The 20608-nt window shown below is 45.0% G+C and overlaps 1 protein-coding gene across 1 annotated transcript in view; it reads left to right on the top strand.

Annotated features, from left to right (window-relative positions):
• The window catches only part of GLDN (gliomedin), a 67567-nt gene that overhangs the window by 26275 nt on the left and 20684 nt on the right, over nucleotides 1-20608 (top strand). The window contains exons 2-4 of the mRNA XM_023227238.2: nucleotides 12999-13050; nucleotides 19012-19029; nucleotides 19363-19470. Coding sequence (XP_023083006.2) covers nucleotides 12999-13050; nucleotides 19012-19029; nucleotides 19363-19470 — 178 coding nt within the window. The remainder of the gene's footprint in view (nucleotides 1-12998; nucleotides 13051-19011; nucleotides 19030-19362; nucleotides 19471-20608) is intronic.

Below are 20608 nucleotides of genomic sequence, written 5' to 3'. Positions count from 1 at the left end.
ACTAATTAACAAGTGCTCTTTATATAGGAAAGTTATTAGCTTTTTGTGTATAATACACGTTTCCATATTTTCCCATAATAATAATTATAATGTTTATTGAGAACGTACAACATGCCAGGTGTTATGGTAACAGCATTAGGTATGTGTTTCAAAAAGGTCTTTATCTTATCCTGATAATAACTCTGTGAGGCAGTCATTATTATTGTCATCATCATTATTATTCCCATTTTACAGACAGGTCATTGAGGCTTGGAGAGGCTGAACATCCTGTGCAAGGTCACACAGCCAGTGAGTGAAGGAGTTGAAATTCAGAGTATGTCTGACTCCAAAGTCCACGATATTTACATTACACCTTTGGCCTAAGGTGTTATCTACATTTTAATTTTGTGTATGGGTATTTTGGGAAGAGATTGGACATTTTTCATTTTCATGTAGTCAAATCTATAAAATCTTCTATTCATGGGTTCTTCTTCTGCTTTTATGTGTAGAATGTTCTTTCCTACCTCAAGATCAGGTAAATATTCGCCTGCATTTTCTCATAAATACATATAATTTCACTTGAAAGCTATTCTGTTACATTTGTATGTGTTTAAAACAGATTAAAAAAAAGCCTGTCCCCTTTAAGAAACAATTGTCCAGAATAAGTTGCAGGACTAACAAATAGGCAATTCACTACCAAACAACTTCTTAAAAATAAAGTCAGGGCAAGGATGTGAGATTAGTAAGTTGATTTAGAGATGCTTCCTTTTTTGTGACTGGGGAAGAACTATCCAGGGTCAGCTGCTGTAGTTAAGCAGATAGAATGTCAAGTTGTCACTGTGTGTGTGTGTGTGTTTCCGACCGGGAGGAAGAACAATCCAAACACAGCCGTATTGGGAGAACACAGTCAGAGGCCACCTTTGAGAGTGGCCCAGGATTTCTGGTTCTGGACCTGGGTCAGCCAGTTCATGCAAGAAGGAGGCCTTGCTGCCGGCAGCCGCTATCTAACCAGGCAACCGAGGGAAAAGGACAAGGACTTGTCATTACTGAATGGTGGTTGCTTCAACTGAAGACTGGGCAAGGCTGAAAACCTAGGGCTTGATGGAGCCTGTAGGGCTCCAGGTGGGAGAAGGGAAAGGTTTAGGAAGGTGGTTATTAATGACCAATGACAACTTACAGTTAGTGCGTTAAGGCACTTATTCGTTTATGCCTGGCTGTTTCTATAAGTCTTACTCAGTAAGTTTTATTCAGATTACATTTTGAATTCAGTTGTTAAACTGAGCTGGTGATTAGACTTTCGTGAATATCTTTATTAAAATAGCAGGAATTCAAATAAGCGAGGTAGCTCACACCTGTAATCCCAGCACCGGGAGGCTGAGGCAGGATTATTTGAGCCCAGGTGTTTGAGATCAGTCTGGGCAACGTAGGCAGACCCCATCTCTACATTAAATTTAAAAACCAGCCAGGCATGGTGGCACGTGCCTGTGATCCCAGCCACTTAGGAGGATTGCTTGAGCCTGGGAGGTCGTGGCTGCCACTGTACTCCAGCCTGGACAACAGAGTAAGACCCTGTCTGAAAAACAAAAGCATGAATTGAGGATTTTTCAGAACGCAGAATTAGTTGATTTACATTTAAATCATGACCAAATGTGTTTCTATAACAGTACAAACATGCAAAGATTGCTTTTATAAGGATCTCTTAATCCTCACAGCCACTCCCTGGGTATTGTCACCTTTCCTATTGCATTTCCTATTTCATCAGAGAGGCTGGGAACCTGTCCAGGGTCTTGCTGCGGTTAGTAAGAAGAACCTCCCAGGCCATCTGCTGCCCCTGCTGGCTTATTCAGCCTTCCCCTTGACCTAAGGTTGGATCCTGAAGAAGCACACCTGGTGGGGGAAATCCTCCTTCAGGGACTTCAGCCATGCGTTTTCAGATGTTCCCAATGTTAATCAATGTCACATGGAGTGTTTCGCCAAAGCCCTTATTTCAACTGGAAGTAATTTTGCCGGAGACATTGGCGTGCAGGCATTTGCTGGAACTGCCTCTTCCAAATAAGATTGCTGAGGAATCCTGAGCAGAGCCCCAGCTCCTGTGACTGCCATAGCCCTTGCGTGCAAGAGGGCTGGCCAGGGCTTGTGGGTGGACTTCAAACCAACATTTGGTAATTATTTGTTTAAGATTTTATTAGAGAATCAGGGCAATGACTGAGGCAGGGTGGGAAGGAGCGCTGCTAGAAGTTCTACCCAGTCTCCACCAATTCAGTTCAGCTTTGCAGACTCGACTCAGCAAAACAAATGACTCAAGAATAAGCCCTACCTCTTGAAAGGCAGGCTGGCCTCCATCCCCATCCTAATCCACTTAGCAAAGCAGGAAGATCTAGTAAATACCATGGTTTCCCCATAGCATTGCATTTTCAGTGACGTCTTAGCCTACTTTACATGTCAGCACCCTAGTGTCAGCCTGGCTGACCCAGCCCGGGCTAGCCCTGGCTGCAGAAGCTCACACAAGTGCCCTGACTCAAGATAGTGTGAAAGGCTTGTGTATTATTGCCCTACAGACCAGGCCACGTCAATGGTCTCCGGTTTTGCTGTGATGTTAATAGAGACAGGAGGGGGATAGCCATGTCTCGGGAACCCTAACTAGATAACCCTAGCATCTCCAAGGTCCTGTTTTCTAGGGATTATTGGAGTGTTTGCAAAAATAACATTATCCTAAACAGGCAGGCACAAAGAGAAGCAGGTATCCCCATGAGAAATTTTCAGTTTCTGTGAACAAAGTGACTGCCTGTCTGAAAGGAACAGTATCATTTGTTGGGGAGCACATTCCCCTCCCAGTTGAGCAAGTAATCAATACTGAAGTCTTTTTTGAGTACCTAGTATGTGCTCGATGCCATTCTGGTGCTGAGAAAGGGAATGGATGAGTGAATGTGGCAAATAGAAAAAGGACAAAACAGCCTCTACCATTCAGAGCCTAGTCGAGAAGTCAGCGTAACAGCGAAAAAGTGAGCCAGTGACTGGCCATGCTGCTGGACTCCGAAGCGGGCAGTCAGTAGGAACTGGGCTCTTTGGGAAGGCTGAGCAAGATTCCCCTGGACTCTGCAGATCCCTGGCAGAATGAACTAACAGAACACTTGACCCCCAGGCCGCTGATGTGGGATGGCAGAAGATGGCTGGACAGGCTCACATGAGCTGTTAAATGCCTGCAGCCCAACACGAGCTGGGGCCTAGGAGTCACACCCCAGAATTTCACTGTTGTGTTTCCAAGCAGCTGCATACAGGGTATCAAAATTAGGTCAAGTTAGGATTTTAAGAGTTTATTGTGCATACAAAGAAAAGTTCATGAACTGAGAGACCTCAAACTGGAAAGTGGCAGAAAGTCTCAAATTTGCAGCAGTTACAGCTTAGTTTCAAGAGCATAAAGGAGGAAGTATTTTGGCCTGTTTCAGGATTGAATGTCCTATATTCTTTCTTAAGGCATATGGCTATGTAGGCTGATTTGCCTATAGCCAATTGGTTTAATTTCATTGAATCCTGCTGATAAGATGAAAAGCTTACTGAATGTTTTGTTTATGTTGAAGGTTTATGTTTTGGGGGGCAGGGAATCAGTAAGAGCTAAGTTTTGGATATGTGGCTATGAGTAATTGGCCTTGGGTACTAAACTGTGGCCTCCAGTTTTATTTATTTACATTTAACAAAGGCAAGACCCATATTCCCGTTGGTGTTTGCAGAGTGCCCTCACCATGTCTTGGCCACTGTGTGAATTCCTGCCTTTCCCAGAAATGAATCCAGGGTGTCTGACCCCAGCTTCAGATCCCATGAAGGATTCGTCTAACATCTGTGGTCTAACCCTCCAGTGACAAGCAGATGGACCACCACATTCATAGCCCCATCTCTCCAGTCCAAGCAATCTCAGCCAATGGTAAGGTGAATTATCAGCTCCTGGAGCTTTTTTAACAGGATAATTTGCATGCACATAATAACAGCAGTTTGCATAACTAAGGAGAGTCATACAAAGCATTCAGTTGTCTAAGAGATATGGAATTTAAGTTACAAAATAGGTCAGACCCGGAAGATGACTTAGCATGTAAACAGGGTTCCAGCTAGCAAACTGTAACCTGTGCTTGGAGAACTTCAGAGAAACCATGACAGGCCTCATTGTTTTAGCAACACACAAACCAGAGTAGCTGATGAGAATGAGCAGGTTTGCTCTCTTACTTTTGCATGAATTCATCCTGAGAGCAAAAGGTGAGAGAAAGGGAGTTCAAGAGAGCAGCCAGCCAAACACTGAGGTTTCGAGTTCCAATGAGCAATAGCAGCTTACCACATTTAGCTCTATTCATTCTGATGAGGAAAACATGCTTTTGATTTAAGCCTTTCACCTCCACACAGAAACTGGCACATTTTAAATTACACATCTATTAGTAAAAATTTAATATCCTGTTTATATGCAAAGTACACTAAAGCAAAAATCTGTGTTTCAAGTTGAATTTGGACAATTCCTTTTGCAAAGGCTGAGCAGTACAAAAAAGTAGCAGTGGCTCACATCTATAATCCCAGCATGTTGGAAGGCCAACACAGGAGGATTACTTGAGCCAAGGAGTTCAAGACCAGCCTAGAAAACATAGAAATATCCTATCACTACAAAAAATAAATAAATTAGCCGGGCATGGTAGCACCTGCCTGTAGTCCCAGCTACTTGGGAGGCTGAGTCAGGAGGATCTCTTGAGCCTGGGAGGTTAAAGCTGTAGTGAGCCACATTCATGTCACTGCACTCCAGCCTCAGTGACAGAGCAAGCCACTCTCTCCAAAAAAGAAACAAAAAAATGAAAAGATAGATGAAGGGGAAATAGTCTCAGCTCTGGAAGCCAGCTAGGTGAGCCTAAACCAGCTACTCCCTGGCTTCTCTGGGCATCAGCTTTCTCATCCTTCCTCCCCACATCCTCTGAGTGTTTCTCACCACCTCCTACCCAGCATCCTCTGATGGGAGCAGAGTCTGAAAATCATCTGTCATGTCCAACCCGCTCATTTTACAGACAAGTAACTAAAGTCAACCCCACCTGTTTACCCAGAGCAGCTCCATTTTTATTTGCTTTATATTTCGGGATTTGGTACTTATATAAGAAAAAGAAAAGTCTTATGGCTAACGAGCAATTTGAAAATCACTGGACTAGACAAGAGTTCTAGTTCATTCTATTCATTTGCCTAGAAACAACAGAGATCTGTCCAAGTAATTTCAAGTGATGGGGGTAATTGTAAGAATGTGATGTTTGGGTTCACACAACACTAACATGCTTTCCATTCTCTCTGGATTACTAAAAACACAGAAAAGTAAAAAATCACCTATTATTCCAATATGCCTTTAAAACCATCTAAATTAAAAAGTTAAAAAAAGAAATCTGCCAGGTACAGTCGCCTGTAATCCCAACACTTTGGGAGGCCAAGGTGGGCAGATCACCTGAGGTCAGGAGATCGAGATCATCCTGGCCAACATGGAGAAATCCTGTCTCTACTAAAAACACAAAAATGAGCTGGGTGTGGTGGTACATGCCTGTGATCCCAGCCACATGTGAGGCTGAGGCAGGAGAATTGCTTTAACGTGGGAGACGGAGGTTGCAGTGAATCAAGTTGGTGCCACTGCACTCCAGCCTGGGCAACACAGCAAGACTCCAGCTCAAAAAACTTTAAAAAAAATTTTTTTTAAGTATCCCCCTTCTGGCCAGGTGCTGTGGCTGGCTCACACCTGTAATCCCAGCACTTTGGGAGGCTGAGGCAGGTGGATCACGAGGTCAGGAGATCGAGACTATCCTGGCTAACACAGTGAAACCCTGTCTCTACTAAAAATACAAAAAATTAGCCAGGCATGGTGGCAGGTGCCTGTAGTCCCAACTACTCGGGAGGCTGAGGCAGGAGAATGGCGTGAACCTGGGAGGCGGAGCTTGCAGTGAGCCGATATCGTGCCACCATACCCCAGCCTGGGTGACAGAGCAAGACTCCGTCTCAAAAAAAAAAAAAAAAGTATCCCCTTCTTGTCCTCTAGTCTCAGTCTCTAGGGGGAAGAATATCAGTTGGTTGGGTTCATGAACCTCCCAGCTTTTCTGTGTACTTATACAGAAACCTCTAGGGATTCTTTTTCAACCAAAAAGTTGTGTTGCATTGTGTGGCTTGGGCTGCACTTTGCTTTTGTCACTTAACACCATGCCAAGGCTGCCTTTCCAATAGTACATATAGATCTACCTCATCCTTTAAAATTTGCTCAACAAGACCCTTATTGATGAGCCTTTGCATGTTCTGCCACACAATGTTGCTTTGAGCATTTTTGTCCAGATATCCTTGTATACTCTTCCAGGTGGGAGTCCTCATTTGTAGCATTTTCTTTTTAACAGATACTGCCAAATTATGTCCCATCTCTCTTTAGTTTGAATTAAAACAAGCTCAAGCCATCTGATACCAGGTTAGCAAGAAGTCTGTTCTTTTTCTCCTGGGGCCTCTACCTTGGCGAAGATCCCCAAGAGTTCTGCTAATCCAATGAGAACCCCTTTTCAGAGAAAAAAACTGGAAAATCTGGTCAGGCTACCAGTAGGGCCCATTTGTGCTATCTTTTCCCCTAATGCTATTGTATTAGTCCACTTGCTGTTTATTGTAACAGAATACCTGAAACTGGATAATTTATAAGAAGAGGATTTTTGTTTTTAAGATGGAGTCTCACTCTGTTGCCCAGGCTGGAGTGCAGTGGCTCTATCTCAGCTCACTGCAACCTCTGCCTCATGGGTTCAAGTGATTCTCCTGCCTCAGCCTCCCAAGTAGCTGGGATTACAGGAGTGTGGCACCATACCCAGCTAATTTTTTTGTATTTGTAGTAGAGACAAGGTTTCGCCGTATTAGGTCAGGCTGGTCTTGAACTCTTGACCTCAGGTGATCCGCCTGCCTCGGCCTCCCAAAGTGCTGGGACTACAGGCATGAGCTGCCGCGTCTGTCCAGGAATTTATTTTTTACAGTGATAGAGACTAAGAAGTCTAGGGTTGATGGGCTGCATCTGGTGACAGCCTTCTTGTTGGTGAGGATTCTCTGAAGAGTCCCGAGTGAGACAGAGCATCACGTAGCAAGGGACTGAAGTGTGCTCACTCAGGACTCTCTTTCTCTTCATGTGAAGCCACCAGTTTCTCCACCATGATAACCCACTAATCCATGAATGGATTAATCCATTCTTGAGGACAGAGCCCTCATGATCCAATAACCTTTTAAAAAGGCCCATTTCTCAATACTGCCGCATTCAGGGAAGTTTCAACATGAGTTTTGGAAGGGACATTCAAACCATAGCAGCTACCAAACATTCAATGCTGAAAACAAGTCCTCATGCAATGTAATGTGTCCCTGTCCATTGCTGCATTGATCTTCCCACCTGGGAGATGAACCTGATGGGCCCCAGTGTTTCTTCTGGGAGATAATTCTCACTCCTCAGTGATGCTTATAGCCAACAGTGCGTTCATCCTGAGCTCTTGGGGCTACCGTTTATTATCTTGCACTTGGGTTGACAGCCCATTGTTCCCACCAAGTCTGTCCTCCATGCTAGCGTGGCTGGATTGGACTTTTTCCTGTGCCTCACCCACCCTCTCCCCAGCACCACCAGATTCTCATACCATGAACTGATTAGCAATTTACTGTCACCTTCTCTCAGGGAAACTCTCCCTTGGAGACTGTTGATGTGTTTTCACACCTGAACCTTCTCCTTAGCAGAGAAGTTCTAGGCCTGGGACTGGGCACTATTCTAGACACAGGGTACCTTAGTCTCTTTTGTGCTGCTATAATGGAAAAATACAGATTGGGTAATTTATAATAAACAGAAATTTATTTCTCATAATTCTGGAGGCTGGGAAGTCCAAGATTGACGGACCAGAATCTAGTGAGAGCCTTCTTCCTGCATCATTCCACAGCAGAAGGCGAAAGGGCAAGAGAGTGAACTCAAGCCCTCTTATAATCAGCATTAATTCATTCATGAGGGTGGGGTTCTGCAGACCTAAATGTCTTCCTTTAGGCCCCACCTCCCGACACTGTTATGTTGGGGATTATGTTTGCAACACATGCGTTTGGGAGGACATATTCAAAACATAGTACAGGAGATGCAGACAAAACAAAGAAGTTTTTCTGCTCTCAAAATGCTTCCTTTCTCTGGGGAGCAGGAGTAGGTAATAAACATGTAAGCAAGAGAATACAGTCATTCCTCAGTATCTGTGAGGGATTGGGTCCAGGACACCTGTGAATACCAAAATCCGCACACGCTCAAATTCCTGATGCTGGCCCTGTGGAACCCAAGTATATGAAAAGTCAGCCACCCATTTCTGAGAGTTTAGCATCCCTCAAATACTGTATTTTCGATCCATGTTTGGTTGCGTGTGCAGAACCTGTGCATATGGAGAACTGACTGTATTTACTGACAAAAGCTTGTGTACAAGTGGACCCATACAGTGCAAACCTGTATCATTCAAGGTCAACTGTACTGAATAATGATAAGTGCTACAAACACAAAAGGCCAGATTAGGTGTTGGGGAGTGGCTGCCTGGGCTCCCTTCAGCTGAGAGCCAGGGAAAGCCTGACTTGAGGCATCAGTGACGCTCACCAGGTGAAGATGTGCTGCACAGCACACTAGGCACAGCCAAGACCAGCGACGAGGCCAGTGTGACTGGAGCAGAGTGACAGTGATGGGCAGGGAGGGGGAGAGCGCTGGGAGATGCTCTACAAGGTTGGGGGGCAGCGCCACAACATGGATGGGTCATGCCCAGTACCCCAGGACAATGACCTCTAAGGACTCTTCCAGCTTCAACCTTCTCAAGACCTACCTCAAGATTTAAGAGGTTCTTTATGCCAAATATGACTCCTTAATTTGACCATCTAGATTTTGTGACTTTCAATTGGGAGTTTTCTTATTTTCATTCCAATTTTTAATCCTTATGACCAGAAAAAAAGTTTCTAACTTTATGGCCACACCTTTTCATATACCATATGTTTCATCTCAATACAATCTTATATACACAGCCCAATTTCGTTAAAAGACTATTCTTGAGTAAAGATTAACATAATTTACTGGCAAATATCTAAATTGACATTTAGCATACAAATGAAACCAAAAGGTCAGGAAATGAAAACTGCTTCATAGTTTTTACAGAAGCTGCACCTGCCCCAGATCAGTGATTAGTACCAAAGAGAAAGGCTAATTTTCCCTATTGATGCTTCTGTTGTTTCCAACCACCCCTTCTGCTGTGATCCCCCAGGCAACAAATGAAGCCATTGTGAAGTCTTTCTGGTCCTTTCAATGGGCAATTATACGTTTTTTTAAGACAATAAATTTTATTCTAGTGCAGCTGATTACATTCGTTTATGAAAATGACTAAAGGCAGTGAATCATTTTTTTTTTCTGTCTGGTGATGTTAAGATAATCACCAGAGCCATAATAGACAAGTAGAGTGGACCTGGAATTAGGAAACCTGGAGTTGAGTCCCATTCTTCTACCAGCAAGCTGTGTGATTTTGAGTAAATGAGGGCATCTCTCTAAGCCTCTATTTTCTTATCTGAATAAAATGGATAAGTGTACTCCAACTCAGCTATTGGGGTTAAGGGGACATCCGAAGTCTTCCAAGGCATTGGTAAACTTCCATTTCATATATATGTGTTTGTCATATTATTCATCATTAAATATCTGTACACATTTTTTTTCTTTCTTTTCCTTTTCTTTTCTTTATTTATTTATTTATTTTTCTTGAGACAGGGTCTTGCTCTGTCACCCAGGCTGGAATGCAGTGGTGGGATCACTGCTTACTGCAGCCTCAGCCTCCTAAGTAGCTGGGATTATAGGTGCATGCCACTACATCCAGCTAATTTCTCATTTTTTTTTTTTACAGAGAAAGAATCTTACTATGTTACCCAGGCTGGTTGGGCTCAAATCAATCTTCCCACCTTGATCTAAAAAAGCACTGGGATGGCCGGGCACGGTGGCTCATACCTGTAATCCCAGCACTTTGGGAGGCCAAGACGGGCGGATCACGAGGTCAGGAGATCGAGACCATCCTGGCTAACACGGTGAAACCCCGTCTCTACTAAAAGATACAAAAAATTAGCCGGGCGTGGTGGCAGGCATCTGTAGTCCCAGCTACACGGAAGGCTGAGGCAGGAGAATGGCGTGAACCTGGGAGGCGGAGCTTGCAGTGAACCAAGATGGTGCCACTGCACTCCAGCCTGGGCGACAGAGTGAGACTCCGTCTCAAGAAAAAAAAAAGCACTGGGATTACAGATATGATCCACCACATCAGGCTCACATTTTCTTCATGTGTGATATGTATGATATATTCCATAATAAGTTTCTAAAACAGGCAATAAATAGCTGTTGACATACTCGACAAAAAGTAAATACAATATGAGTTTTCCTCTGGCTCTCCTAACAAAAAAAATAAATCTAGATACAAGACAAAAATCATTTTCCCCTCACATCAAAACATGGCATTTTGAAAAATAGTTTAATGGAAAGAGTAATCAGTGAAATTGTTGAAAAAGACAAAGACTGTATCGTGTTTAGTACAGCTCCCTTCCACCCTGGCCCTCCATTTCCCCCTCACTTGTGGTTTTCTAGATCTATCTCCAGAAATATTCCGGAAAGACCAAGAAATTATCTTAAAAGCAGCAAGAGACAAGCATATAGAAGCATTTCTGTGTGCAGCACTGTTTTACATGAACAAAAGTATGTTATATGTGCTGCTCTATATTTGCATTTTTTTCATTTATCTTAGATATCTTTCAGTATCAGCCTATGAATTTAGCACAGATTTGTTTTTTCTGAAGCTCATTGGAGCAGTGTAGAGAATGGGAAGGGGTACACAGTGGGTGTGAGGCAGCCAGATGTTTTCCTTATTCCCAGTGGTTTTGAAAACATCAGGCGAATGCCATGCTGCAGTGACCACCTGCCACAGGTGGTCATCCGGTGGGAAGTGTCCATATGGCATGAGAATCATTGCCACCCAGGTGCAGTTTCCATGTGCCGGGTACCAAGCAATCTTCAAGGCCAGCTGCTTATATTATTCAGAGGGGGAGATCAGAGTTCCAAGAGGTTAAGTACCTCATCTGTGCTCACCCAGTTAGTCAGTGCTTCCTCCCAACCACTAGGTTCACCACCCCTTTTATTCAGGCCCACAAATTGAGCCCTTCAGATGCTGTAGGGGCTGGCTCGTGACAGCAGTGAAAGTTGGATTTGGCAATTCCCTCGTCATCCTCTGTCAGAATTCCATAGAAATTCAAGGAAATTCTGTTGATGATGTTGATAGATAAGCTGCTGACAGCAAATATTCTTAGATCTTTTAAGAGTTTCTTTCAAGTGTTAACTACAGTCATATGTCATATAATCACAGGGATACATTCTAAGAAATGTGTCATTAGGCAATTTTGTTGTGTAAACATCATGGTGTGTACTTGCACGAAACTAGATGCTATCGCCTACAGCACACCTCAGCTATTACAAACCTATACAACATGTCACAGTACTGAATGCTGTAGGCATCTGTGACACAATGGTAAATATTTGTGTATCTAAACATAGAAAAGGTACCCTAAAACAACAGTATAAAAGATTTAAAGGCTGGGCACGGTGGTTCAAGCCTGTAATCCCAGCACTTTGGGAGGCCGAGATGGGCGGATCGCAAGGTCAGGAGATCGAGACCATCCTGGCTAACACGGTGAAACCCCGTCTCTACTAAAAAATACAAAAAACTAGCCAGGCGAGGTGGCGGGCGCCTGTAGTCCCAGCTGCTCGGGAGGCTGAGGCAGGAGAATGGCGTAAACCCGGGAGGTGGAGCTTGCAGCGAGCCGAGATCACGCCACTGCACTCCAGCCTGGGCGACAGAGTGAGACTCCGTCTCAAGAAAAAAAAAAAAAAAGGTTTTAAATTGGCTCACCTGTATAGGACACTTACCATGAATGGAGCTACAGGACTGGGGTTGCTCTGGGTGAGTCAGTGAGTGAGTGGTGGGTGAATGTGGAGGCCCAGGACATGGCTGTGCACCACTGCAGACTCTATAAACACTGTACACTTAGGCTACACCAAATTTATTTTAAAATATTTTTCTTTAACAAGTTAACCTTAGCTTACTGTGACATGTTTACTTTATACAATTTTAATTTCTGTTACCTTTTGACTCGTAATAACACTTAAAACACAAACACATTGTACAGATCTACAAAAATACTTTATATCCTTATTATGTAAGCTTTTTTTCTATTTTTAAAATTTGGTGTTTTTTTGTTTGTTTTGTTTTTTCACTTTTTAAGCTTTTTTGTTAAAAATGAAGACACAAACTCACACGTTAGCTTAGGCCTACACAGGTTCAGGATCATCAATATCATTGGGTTCCGCCTCCACATCTTTGTCCCACTGGAGGGTCTCCAGAGGCAATGACATGCATGGAGCTGTCATCTCCTGTGAGAACAGTGCCTTCTTCTGGAATACCTCCTGAAGACCTGCCTGAGGTTGTTTTACAGTTAACTTTTTTTCTTCTAAGTAGAAGGAGTACACTCTAAAATAACAATACAAAATATGGTGAAGTCAAGATGTCAGCTGGAAACTTTTAAAAAGATTTTGAAAAGTATAACATAGTAAATGCATAAAGCAGTAATAGTCACATATTATCAAGTATTATGTACCATACATAATTGTACGTGCTATGCTTTTTACAATCTGCAGTGTGGTAGGTTTGTTTATACCAGCATCACCACAAACACGAAGTCACGCATTGCACCAAGACATTATCCTGTGACTGGACAAATGAGGTTTTCAGCTCCATTGTAATCTTACGAAATCACCATTGTGTACCATTCATTGTTGACTGCAACATCACTACGTGGGATATCACTGCGTTTTGCTTGAGGTTCCACGAGTTCTCCTAAAGTTACTTGGTGACTTTTTATGATTGCTTTCTGCTCGTCTGAATAAAGGGTGAGCCCAGGGCCCACTGTCCGCTCTGATGACCCTCTCTCCCCTGCAGATTCGAGTGATGGTGGACCTGTGCAACAGCACCAAGGGCATCTGCCTCACAGGTAGGCCGGCCGCTGAGCAGAGCCGCTCACGCAACAAGGACTTGCACCGCCGAAGGCCCGTGGCGGAGTGAACACCTAGGGACACTTTGTGTTATAAAACTACATGTTGGTTTACTTTTACCAGATGTTTTTAATGAGTTGAAAACTCATTGTAATAAGATTATGAAAAATAATATTTTCAGTATTGCCACAGAAATATAGCCATGGAAAATAACTAGGACTTGGGTGATTAGAAACATGTGGTACCTTGAACCAGAGCCATAGATGTTTTTCTTATTCCCATTAGTTTTTAAAAGGGGGAAAAAAAGGAAGGGAAAAGACCTTGCTAATTGATACAGTTCTTTTATCAGAAGTACTTATTGGCCAGATTGGCCAGGTGTGGTGGCCCAAACTGTATGTCGTGGAGTGCTACAGCCTTCCCCTCTGACTGTAAAACATGACCATGAGACCTGAAGCCACCTGAAGCTTTTGCTGGATCTCTCCGTTAATGGTCCCAGTCTCTGGGGAGGCTGGGCTAGAGCTTCTCAGGGTTGAGAAACCCTGCACAGTTTGCATCATGTTGTAGAAAGCCTAGCCTTTTTCCACAGTACTTCCCCCACCTCCCTCTCATTACCTGCCTTGTATTAGGAGTGCAATGTGAGTTTGCTGAGTGAATAAACCTGTGGGTATGTGAGTGTGTGAACGGAGGTGAGATGGTAAGAAAGAAACTCCCCTCAGGAACCCCAAATCCAAGTCTGACTCTCATTCACTTATTTTGGCCTCAGAGAGAAAAACTATAATCCTGTGGCTTCTTGGGAAATGTTAATTGAATAACTGAAGTCATATTCCGGCCCTCACTGAAAATTAAAGATCTTCAGAACAGCTTGGTCCTTTATTCTGAAACTCTTGTAGCTTAAGCATCTTTCTTCCATCTCTGGAAGTCCCTTTTCAGAGTTACATGCGACAGTAATGAGTGCTAGAGAAATGGATGGATGGAATTACAGGCACAAAAGCCTGTTGAGAGGCACAGGAAAAGCCTCTTCCTTTTTTATTTTTTTAATGGTGATAGACCTGAGAGCCAGGCTGTACAGTGAATGCACGGGACAGAGCTATTGAGACCACTTAGGAGAGACTGGCAGGGAGTGGTGATGACATCCGTGCTGGAAGTGGGTTGAGTAGGTTTTCTTTAGCACTTTGAAAAGCTTTTCAAAAGACAGCACCTTCTCCTTTCATGCCAGCTTGAAATTGGGCCTCCTTTTACACAGAAAGTTCTTCAATTAAAATTAGATGTGAAAAGTACAAGTTGCAAAGCGAGAGGATGCTTTGGGATAGACCATGAGGCCTGGATTGGGGGCAGGGTAGTGGGCAGGAGGGTGAGTGACAGGACCCAGGAATGAAGTGGGTAGCTTCAGAGGGTGGACAGAGAGCACTGGTCTTGAGCCCTAAGAGGATGCCTGGCAGGAAGATGTGCCAGAGCAGAACCTGGGCTTGGGAACTGGGAACAAGATTTATCTTTCCGCTGGATTCATCTTTGAAAAAGCAGTACTCGTAACTTGAGGCTAGTCCAGCTGTGACCAGGTAACCCGCCTCCCATCCCTCTTCCTTGCCCAGCTGTTGCTACTATGCTGCTATGGCAGTCAGGACAGATGCTATGTGATTTTGTGCAACCTTTAACATCTCAGGTGGATTGTGAGGGTAATCCCCTAGCTAGAGAAATTAGTTATTTTTGCTAGTACAGAGTTTGTCAAACAACACATGCTTTTCTGCATGCATCTTACTCTGGAGCCCAGATTTCCTTGGGAACCCAGAAGCATATCTTCTGGGAGAGCAGGTGTCTTGAAGAAGCTGTGTTATTGGGTTATTCTTCACTCACTGCATCCTCTTCATATGTATCTGTTGGAAAACATCTAAATCATCACGTTACTGAACTGCATATTGGGGCAGAAGCACTACACATTCTCCTTGTAGCCAAGAGACCCTAACCCAGTTATGATACGTGTCACTACTCTCTCATTCTGTACCTAGGCAAATATCAATCATGGATCAATGCTGCTGAGCACAGCCTCATAGCATTCTTTTCTGCTGTTCCAAAAAGCCAACACTAATTGACTGGAACTGGCACTTCTCTCTGCAGACTGATTTGTTTTTGGTGTTCATGGCCATCACAGGCCTCAAGTTTACATACCTTTACATAACTAGGAACATTGTGGGCCAATTTTAGATTTCAAGGGAAAAAAAATATCTAAGTGGCTCAGCTCTTATCAAGCATCCACCCAATTTTAATCGATTCTGGTTAGGAGTGTGGGATGGGTACAGTTAGCATGAGCTACGTAATCTGCAGGGCCCAGTACAAAAGGAAAATGCAGAGTTTCTTGTCCAAAAGAAGCAGGAAAAAGGCTTTCTTCTTTCTTCCACAGTCTTGACCTGTTTTGGTGTGGTTTTTATCTGCTACCTAATGTCATACTCCGCGAAGCATGGAATACTTATGGGGCAAGTACAGACCCTCACAGGCACCGGGGGGGTCTTGCCTTGTGACTCAGGCATGCAGGGCACCACTCAGCCCCACCTTTCCTACACTTGTGCCCCAGCCCCTACCAGGGTGGAAGGTGGCAGAAGTTACTGATGAGGGCAAGGAGTACAGAGGACACATCATGGGGCAAGGGAGCAGGTGGCACGTCCTAGGAAGGTGGTGGGAGGTGGGACCCCACCAAGCCCTCTGTGCATACTTTATCGACCCGTTGGACTTCACTTACAAAACACAAATTCAAAGACAAGATCACTGGGAATTTCTAGATGACGACCGCAGAGCATTAAGCCCACACCTGAAGCCCCCTTGTGAGGTGAAACCCTATGCACCTGCATGGGTGGCAGGCCCCAGACACCAGCCCTGCATGCACTATTAGCATCAACATGGATATCTGCACACATCCTCGAGGATGTGCTATTCAAGAAAGGGAGAACGGTCAGGAGCTGACAAACAGTTTTCTAAACACCCAGTTGACAAACATCATGACATTTGACATGTAGGAGCTCTTCCAGATGTCAGGCCCCTGGAGAGCCGGGCTGGTATTCCGAGAGGACGGGGTGCATCCTGCCATCACCATAGCTCCCTATGCCTCAGCACATTTTATGTCTGCCTGGACTGCTGAGCTCTCTGGGGCTGTCTTCCTTTCTCTTCTGAAATTCTCTCCTCATCTAGCTGTGAGGCATTAGAGCTGCTGGATTTCCTCCTCCACGTGTCTTCTGACAACTCTCTCTTTCCTGGTTCCTCTTCTCTCACTTGCCTCTCCCCAGGTGAGGTGTGGCCCTACCGCTCTTCCATCCCCAATTCTAGCCCAGACTTTTTACTCTTGCCTTAAGACTAGTAGCTCTGAACCTTTTTATGGTCAAGAACCCCTCTAAGGATCTGCTGATGGTGACTGATTCTTTTCCCGGAAAAATTTCACACCACATCAGAGGGCCCATGTACACATGCATTCCAGTTGCCTATGCTGCTTGGTGAAAATGCAGATTCTTGGGCCTCACTCTAAATCCAAACTGAATTAGGAACCCCAGATGGGGCCTGGGTATCTGCATTTTAATAGGCATTGCAGGCAGTTCTGTGGATTCATATGAGAGGAACTCTATCCATAGGGCATCAGTGGAGCTCTTACAGGACACCCTAATCTAATCACCATAGTTACAGCTTTGTCCACGGCTAATATGTCCTGAATATACAGCTTCAGGAGGGAGCTCTCACCAACAGTACTGATGCATGGGCATGGTTATTAGACTGTTGTGGGAACTCTTGAAACCTACTGTGTACAGGCAAGTCTTGTGTCTTACAGTCAAATTATTCCTTCCACCAATCCCTATATCCGAATTTGGCTCCCTCTGTCGTCGGGAACGATGATTAATTGATTTCCTCTGACCTCTGTTAACTGGCCACATCACCCCCTTCCCGGTACGTGTGCGCCATCTGGTGGTAAAGTCATGGAGACACCGGCTGTACTGAAGGATGTGGTGCCGTCTTAGCCAGCCATTTTTGCCCAGAGTAGGGCTGTTATGTATTGAAAGCATATCCTCAAACACCTATTTCTCCCAAGAATCCCCACGCCAGTCAAAATTGCCTCTATCCATCTATATTGCCGGCCCCCTGTTATCTAAAAGTCCTCCTCCTTTGTCTCCTACCCAATCAGATGTGGATTCTTGCTCATTCTGCTGAAATACCTCTTGAATGTCTAGCTTTCTCTACAATTCTTCAGTCAGCTCATTTATACACAACCTTGTCACCGAGTTTAACTACAAAGATCCGCTAGGGTTTTTTTTCTGCAATGCCCTTCCTCCACGCCCCTCCTCCTGTCTCTGTGTCACTGTCTCTCTCGTCTTGTGGCACCTAGTTCTATCCATCTTCCAGCTACAAAGAGGCTATCAAACCTACACTGCTTTCACAGCATCATCCCCCTGCCTAAGAACCTCCCATGGCTCCCTCCTGCCTCACAGATACCGTCTACATTTCCTGGCTTGACATTCAAGTGCTTCTGCCACCCACCATACACAGGTCCTTCTTCAGCCTCATCTCTACACACTTGACCAGTCCTCTAACTTCCTCCCACCTTGAATCTTGTAAGTCCCCACCTCTGTACCTGTACTCCTGGTGGCCCCTTCATGGAATGTCAGACCTCATCTGCTGCCATCTTAAGCCCCATTTCTTCAATGTCATGGCTCCAGGATCATCTTCTTGAGATGCTTTCTCAGACCACTGCACGCCCACACTTCCCCAGTACCCTTTGTCAGGGGTATGGGAGTGAACACTTCACTGTAGCTCTCTCATACCGCGTTATGATTTTAAAGAGTCCATCTTCCCCACATAGACTGTGAACACAACAGATACAGGGACCAGGATTTCTTGGTGGAGTTTGATGCACATAGTAACTGCTTAGTTAATGCTTGTTTTGTGAATGGTCACAGGCTTAGATTTATAGAAAGACCTCGCCATTCCAATATTGGTAATCATTATAGGTCTAAAGAGGTGGGCAGATCACGAGGTCAGGAGATCGAGACCATCCTGGGTAACACGGTGAAACTCTGTCTCTACTAAAAATACAAAAAAAAAAAAAAAAAATTAGCCGGGTATGGTGGCGGGTGCCTATAGTCCCAGCTACTCAGAAGGCTGAGGCAGGAGAACGGTGAGAACCCGGGAGATGGAGTGAGCCGAGATGGCGCCACTGCACTCCAGCCTGGATGACAGAGTGAGACTCCGTCTCCAAAAAAAAAAAAAGAAACAAAAGGAATTCAACTGCTCATGATACAACCTCATTAGCTTGTCTGAGTACTCAAATAGAATAGTCAACAATAAGACACCCCTATTTGTGGGAGCAAAATCAATTTGGATTCATCTGAACCCCTTAGATCCTTGGGTAATTACATGCTAAGGAAGGTATGTGTTACCTGATCTGGGCTCTCAATTTTCCTCAGGCTAGTTCATGTAACAAAAGAGAAATCTAGCCAGCCAGCTTTCACTCCTGACTCCCCCCAGTGGCTCAGATGAGACAAGGTAGCTAGATGAGAGCACTTGGAGGCCTCCTGGGACAGCCAAATCTCAGCCCCACAATGACAGCACCATCATTTGCTAACCCCCTGTGCTAGGGCTGCATTCATGGCCACCAGTATTGTTACTGGCCCTCTGTTTATTAGGTTGACTGCTTGAGAGATGACTAGTTTATGAATCTACAGTGAGGACAGCTCAGAAGTTAATCTTGGTTCATTGGAACAAGCAAATGTGGTTTGATTGGTAAATGGGTCTTTGTTGAATTGCTTTAAAGGAAGGGTCTTTTGGCCAAATATAATGAGTTTTAAATACAAGGTGTAGAATCCGTTGCTTAGGGTCAGTAGATAATTAGGAGAGTCGAAGGTCGGGGGTGATCTTTGTTTTCTGGGTTTGGTGCTGGTTTCTCTTTCTTCCACCCATGGTTTCTCATCTAAATTTTTTTTCTGTTGTAGGACCTCCTGGACCACCAGGTAAGAGCCCTTGGACTTTTCTAGTTTAAGGGGAGGCTGTGGGTGGCCAGACCCCTAGGATCTCTCTGATGGGACAGATGAGGGGAGGGCAAGAGCCTGGAGGCAGTCCTGGCTGTGTGTCTCCTTCTTTGTGCCCCTCACCTGAGGCTCTGCCATCACCATTCCCCTACCTGGCACTGCTTTAGCCAGAGAAGGAAGGGAAGAAGTGGGAGAGGATGTGGAAAAGGTATTGATGCCTGCTCAGTTTCATCGGTAAAGGAAATTACAGTAACTTCAGTGAAGAATATTTTTTGTTGTTGTTGTTAATGTCCCTGTTTCTGTGTTTTGATGCAGGACCTCCAGGAGCTGGCGGGTTGCCAGGACACAATGGATCAGATGGACAGCCTGGGCCTCAGGGCCCAAAAGGAGAAAAAGGAGCAAATGGAAAAAGAGGAAAAATGGGTATTTTTGGCAACTCTTCTAATTAATTTCCCTGTTGTTTATCTACATGATTGCATTTGGGTTGACTAAAGCTGTGTGCAGCAGGGGTAAGGTGCTTCATCCCTGCACAGTTTAAGACCGGTTTAACTCTTACCTAGAAGCCATTGTGTTCTGGGATACCAAGGGTATACTTCTTGGTCCCACCTTGACAGATGTTTCTTTCAACCTGGAGAAGCCGTCTCCTAGGAACTGACTCCCTTCTGCAGACGGGAGGTGGAAGGAGCAGGAGCCCACAGCCCTGGAAGGGGCACTCTGTGGGCCGTGTGACAGCTGGTGCTGGCACATGCTCTTTCGAGCCTCAGCTCCTGCCTTGCCCTCTATTGCGTCCTCCTGCCCAGCGAATCTGTGTTTGGTTGAAAATCAATGAACTGATGTTGGCCCCTGGTAAAGCTTTTCTTGGCTAGAGGAATAGCTCAAACTGCTTGAGTGGAAAGGCAGCGTCCCGGCGTCCCTGAGGCCGGCACTCAGCTCAAAGGGTCTTCTCTTCAGGGGCTACAGGATAACTACGAAGATATGGCTGGCATCTCCAAGGAGCTTCCTGTGCCGTTATGAGCAGGGCCGTGCCACCACTGGAGCAAAGGCCCAGAAGCACCAAGGCATCAGATGTGCCCAGGGATCAGTAAGAAGCAGGGGCTGGGGCAGGGCCTGGCAGGAGGCTGGGGCACAGAGGGGAAGATTCTGAAGGGCTGTGAGCCCCAGTCCTGGGATCCCCAGGGCAGATCCACCTGAAGAAAGCTAGCACATGGTGTGTTGGGGGCTCAAAGACAGAGGGTAAAAAACTACTCAGGAGGCTCCTATGAAGGCCTGGCTCTCAGCCACCCATCAAGGCCACTGCTGAGAGGGCAGGGAGGTTGTTTTCAGCCAGAGACTCCACTGCACCGTCTCATTTTCAACCTCTTGGCTCTGCTACCCAAACTCACTTGGACTTGCCCTGGACTAGAAGAAATGGTAGAAACTTCTTCCAGACAGCAATTACTCCTTTGGTCACCTCCACTCTTATTCTCATTAGCAATTGAAGTAAGGGCCAGTGGAGAGGGAAAAATTGTCGAGCACCTCTGCCACTTGGCAGTGCCTACCTGCTTGTGTTCCAGAGGGCAGC

Source organism: Piliocolobus tephrosceles, chromosome 6, assembly GCF_002776525.5.
Source record: "Piliocolobus tephrosceles isolate RC106 chromosome 6, ASM277652v3, whole genome shotgun sequence".
Lineage (NCBI taxonomy): Eukaryota > Metazoa > Chordata > Mammalia > Primates > Cercopithecidae > Piliocolobus > Piliocolobus tephrosceles.
This window is presented reverse-complemented; position numbering and strand designations above follow the sequence as displayed.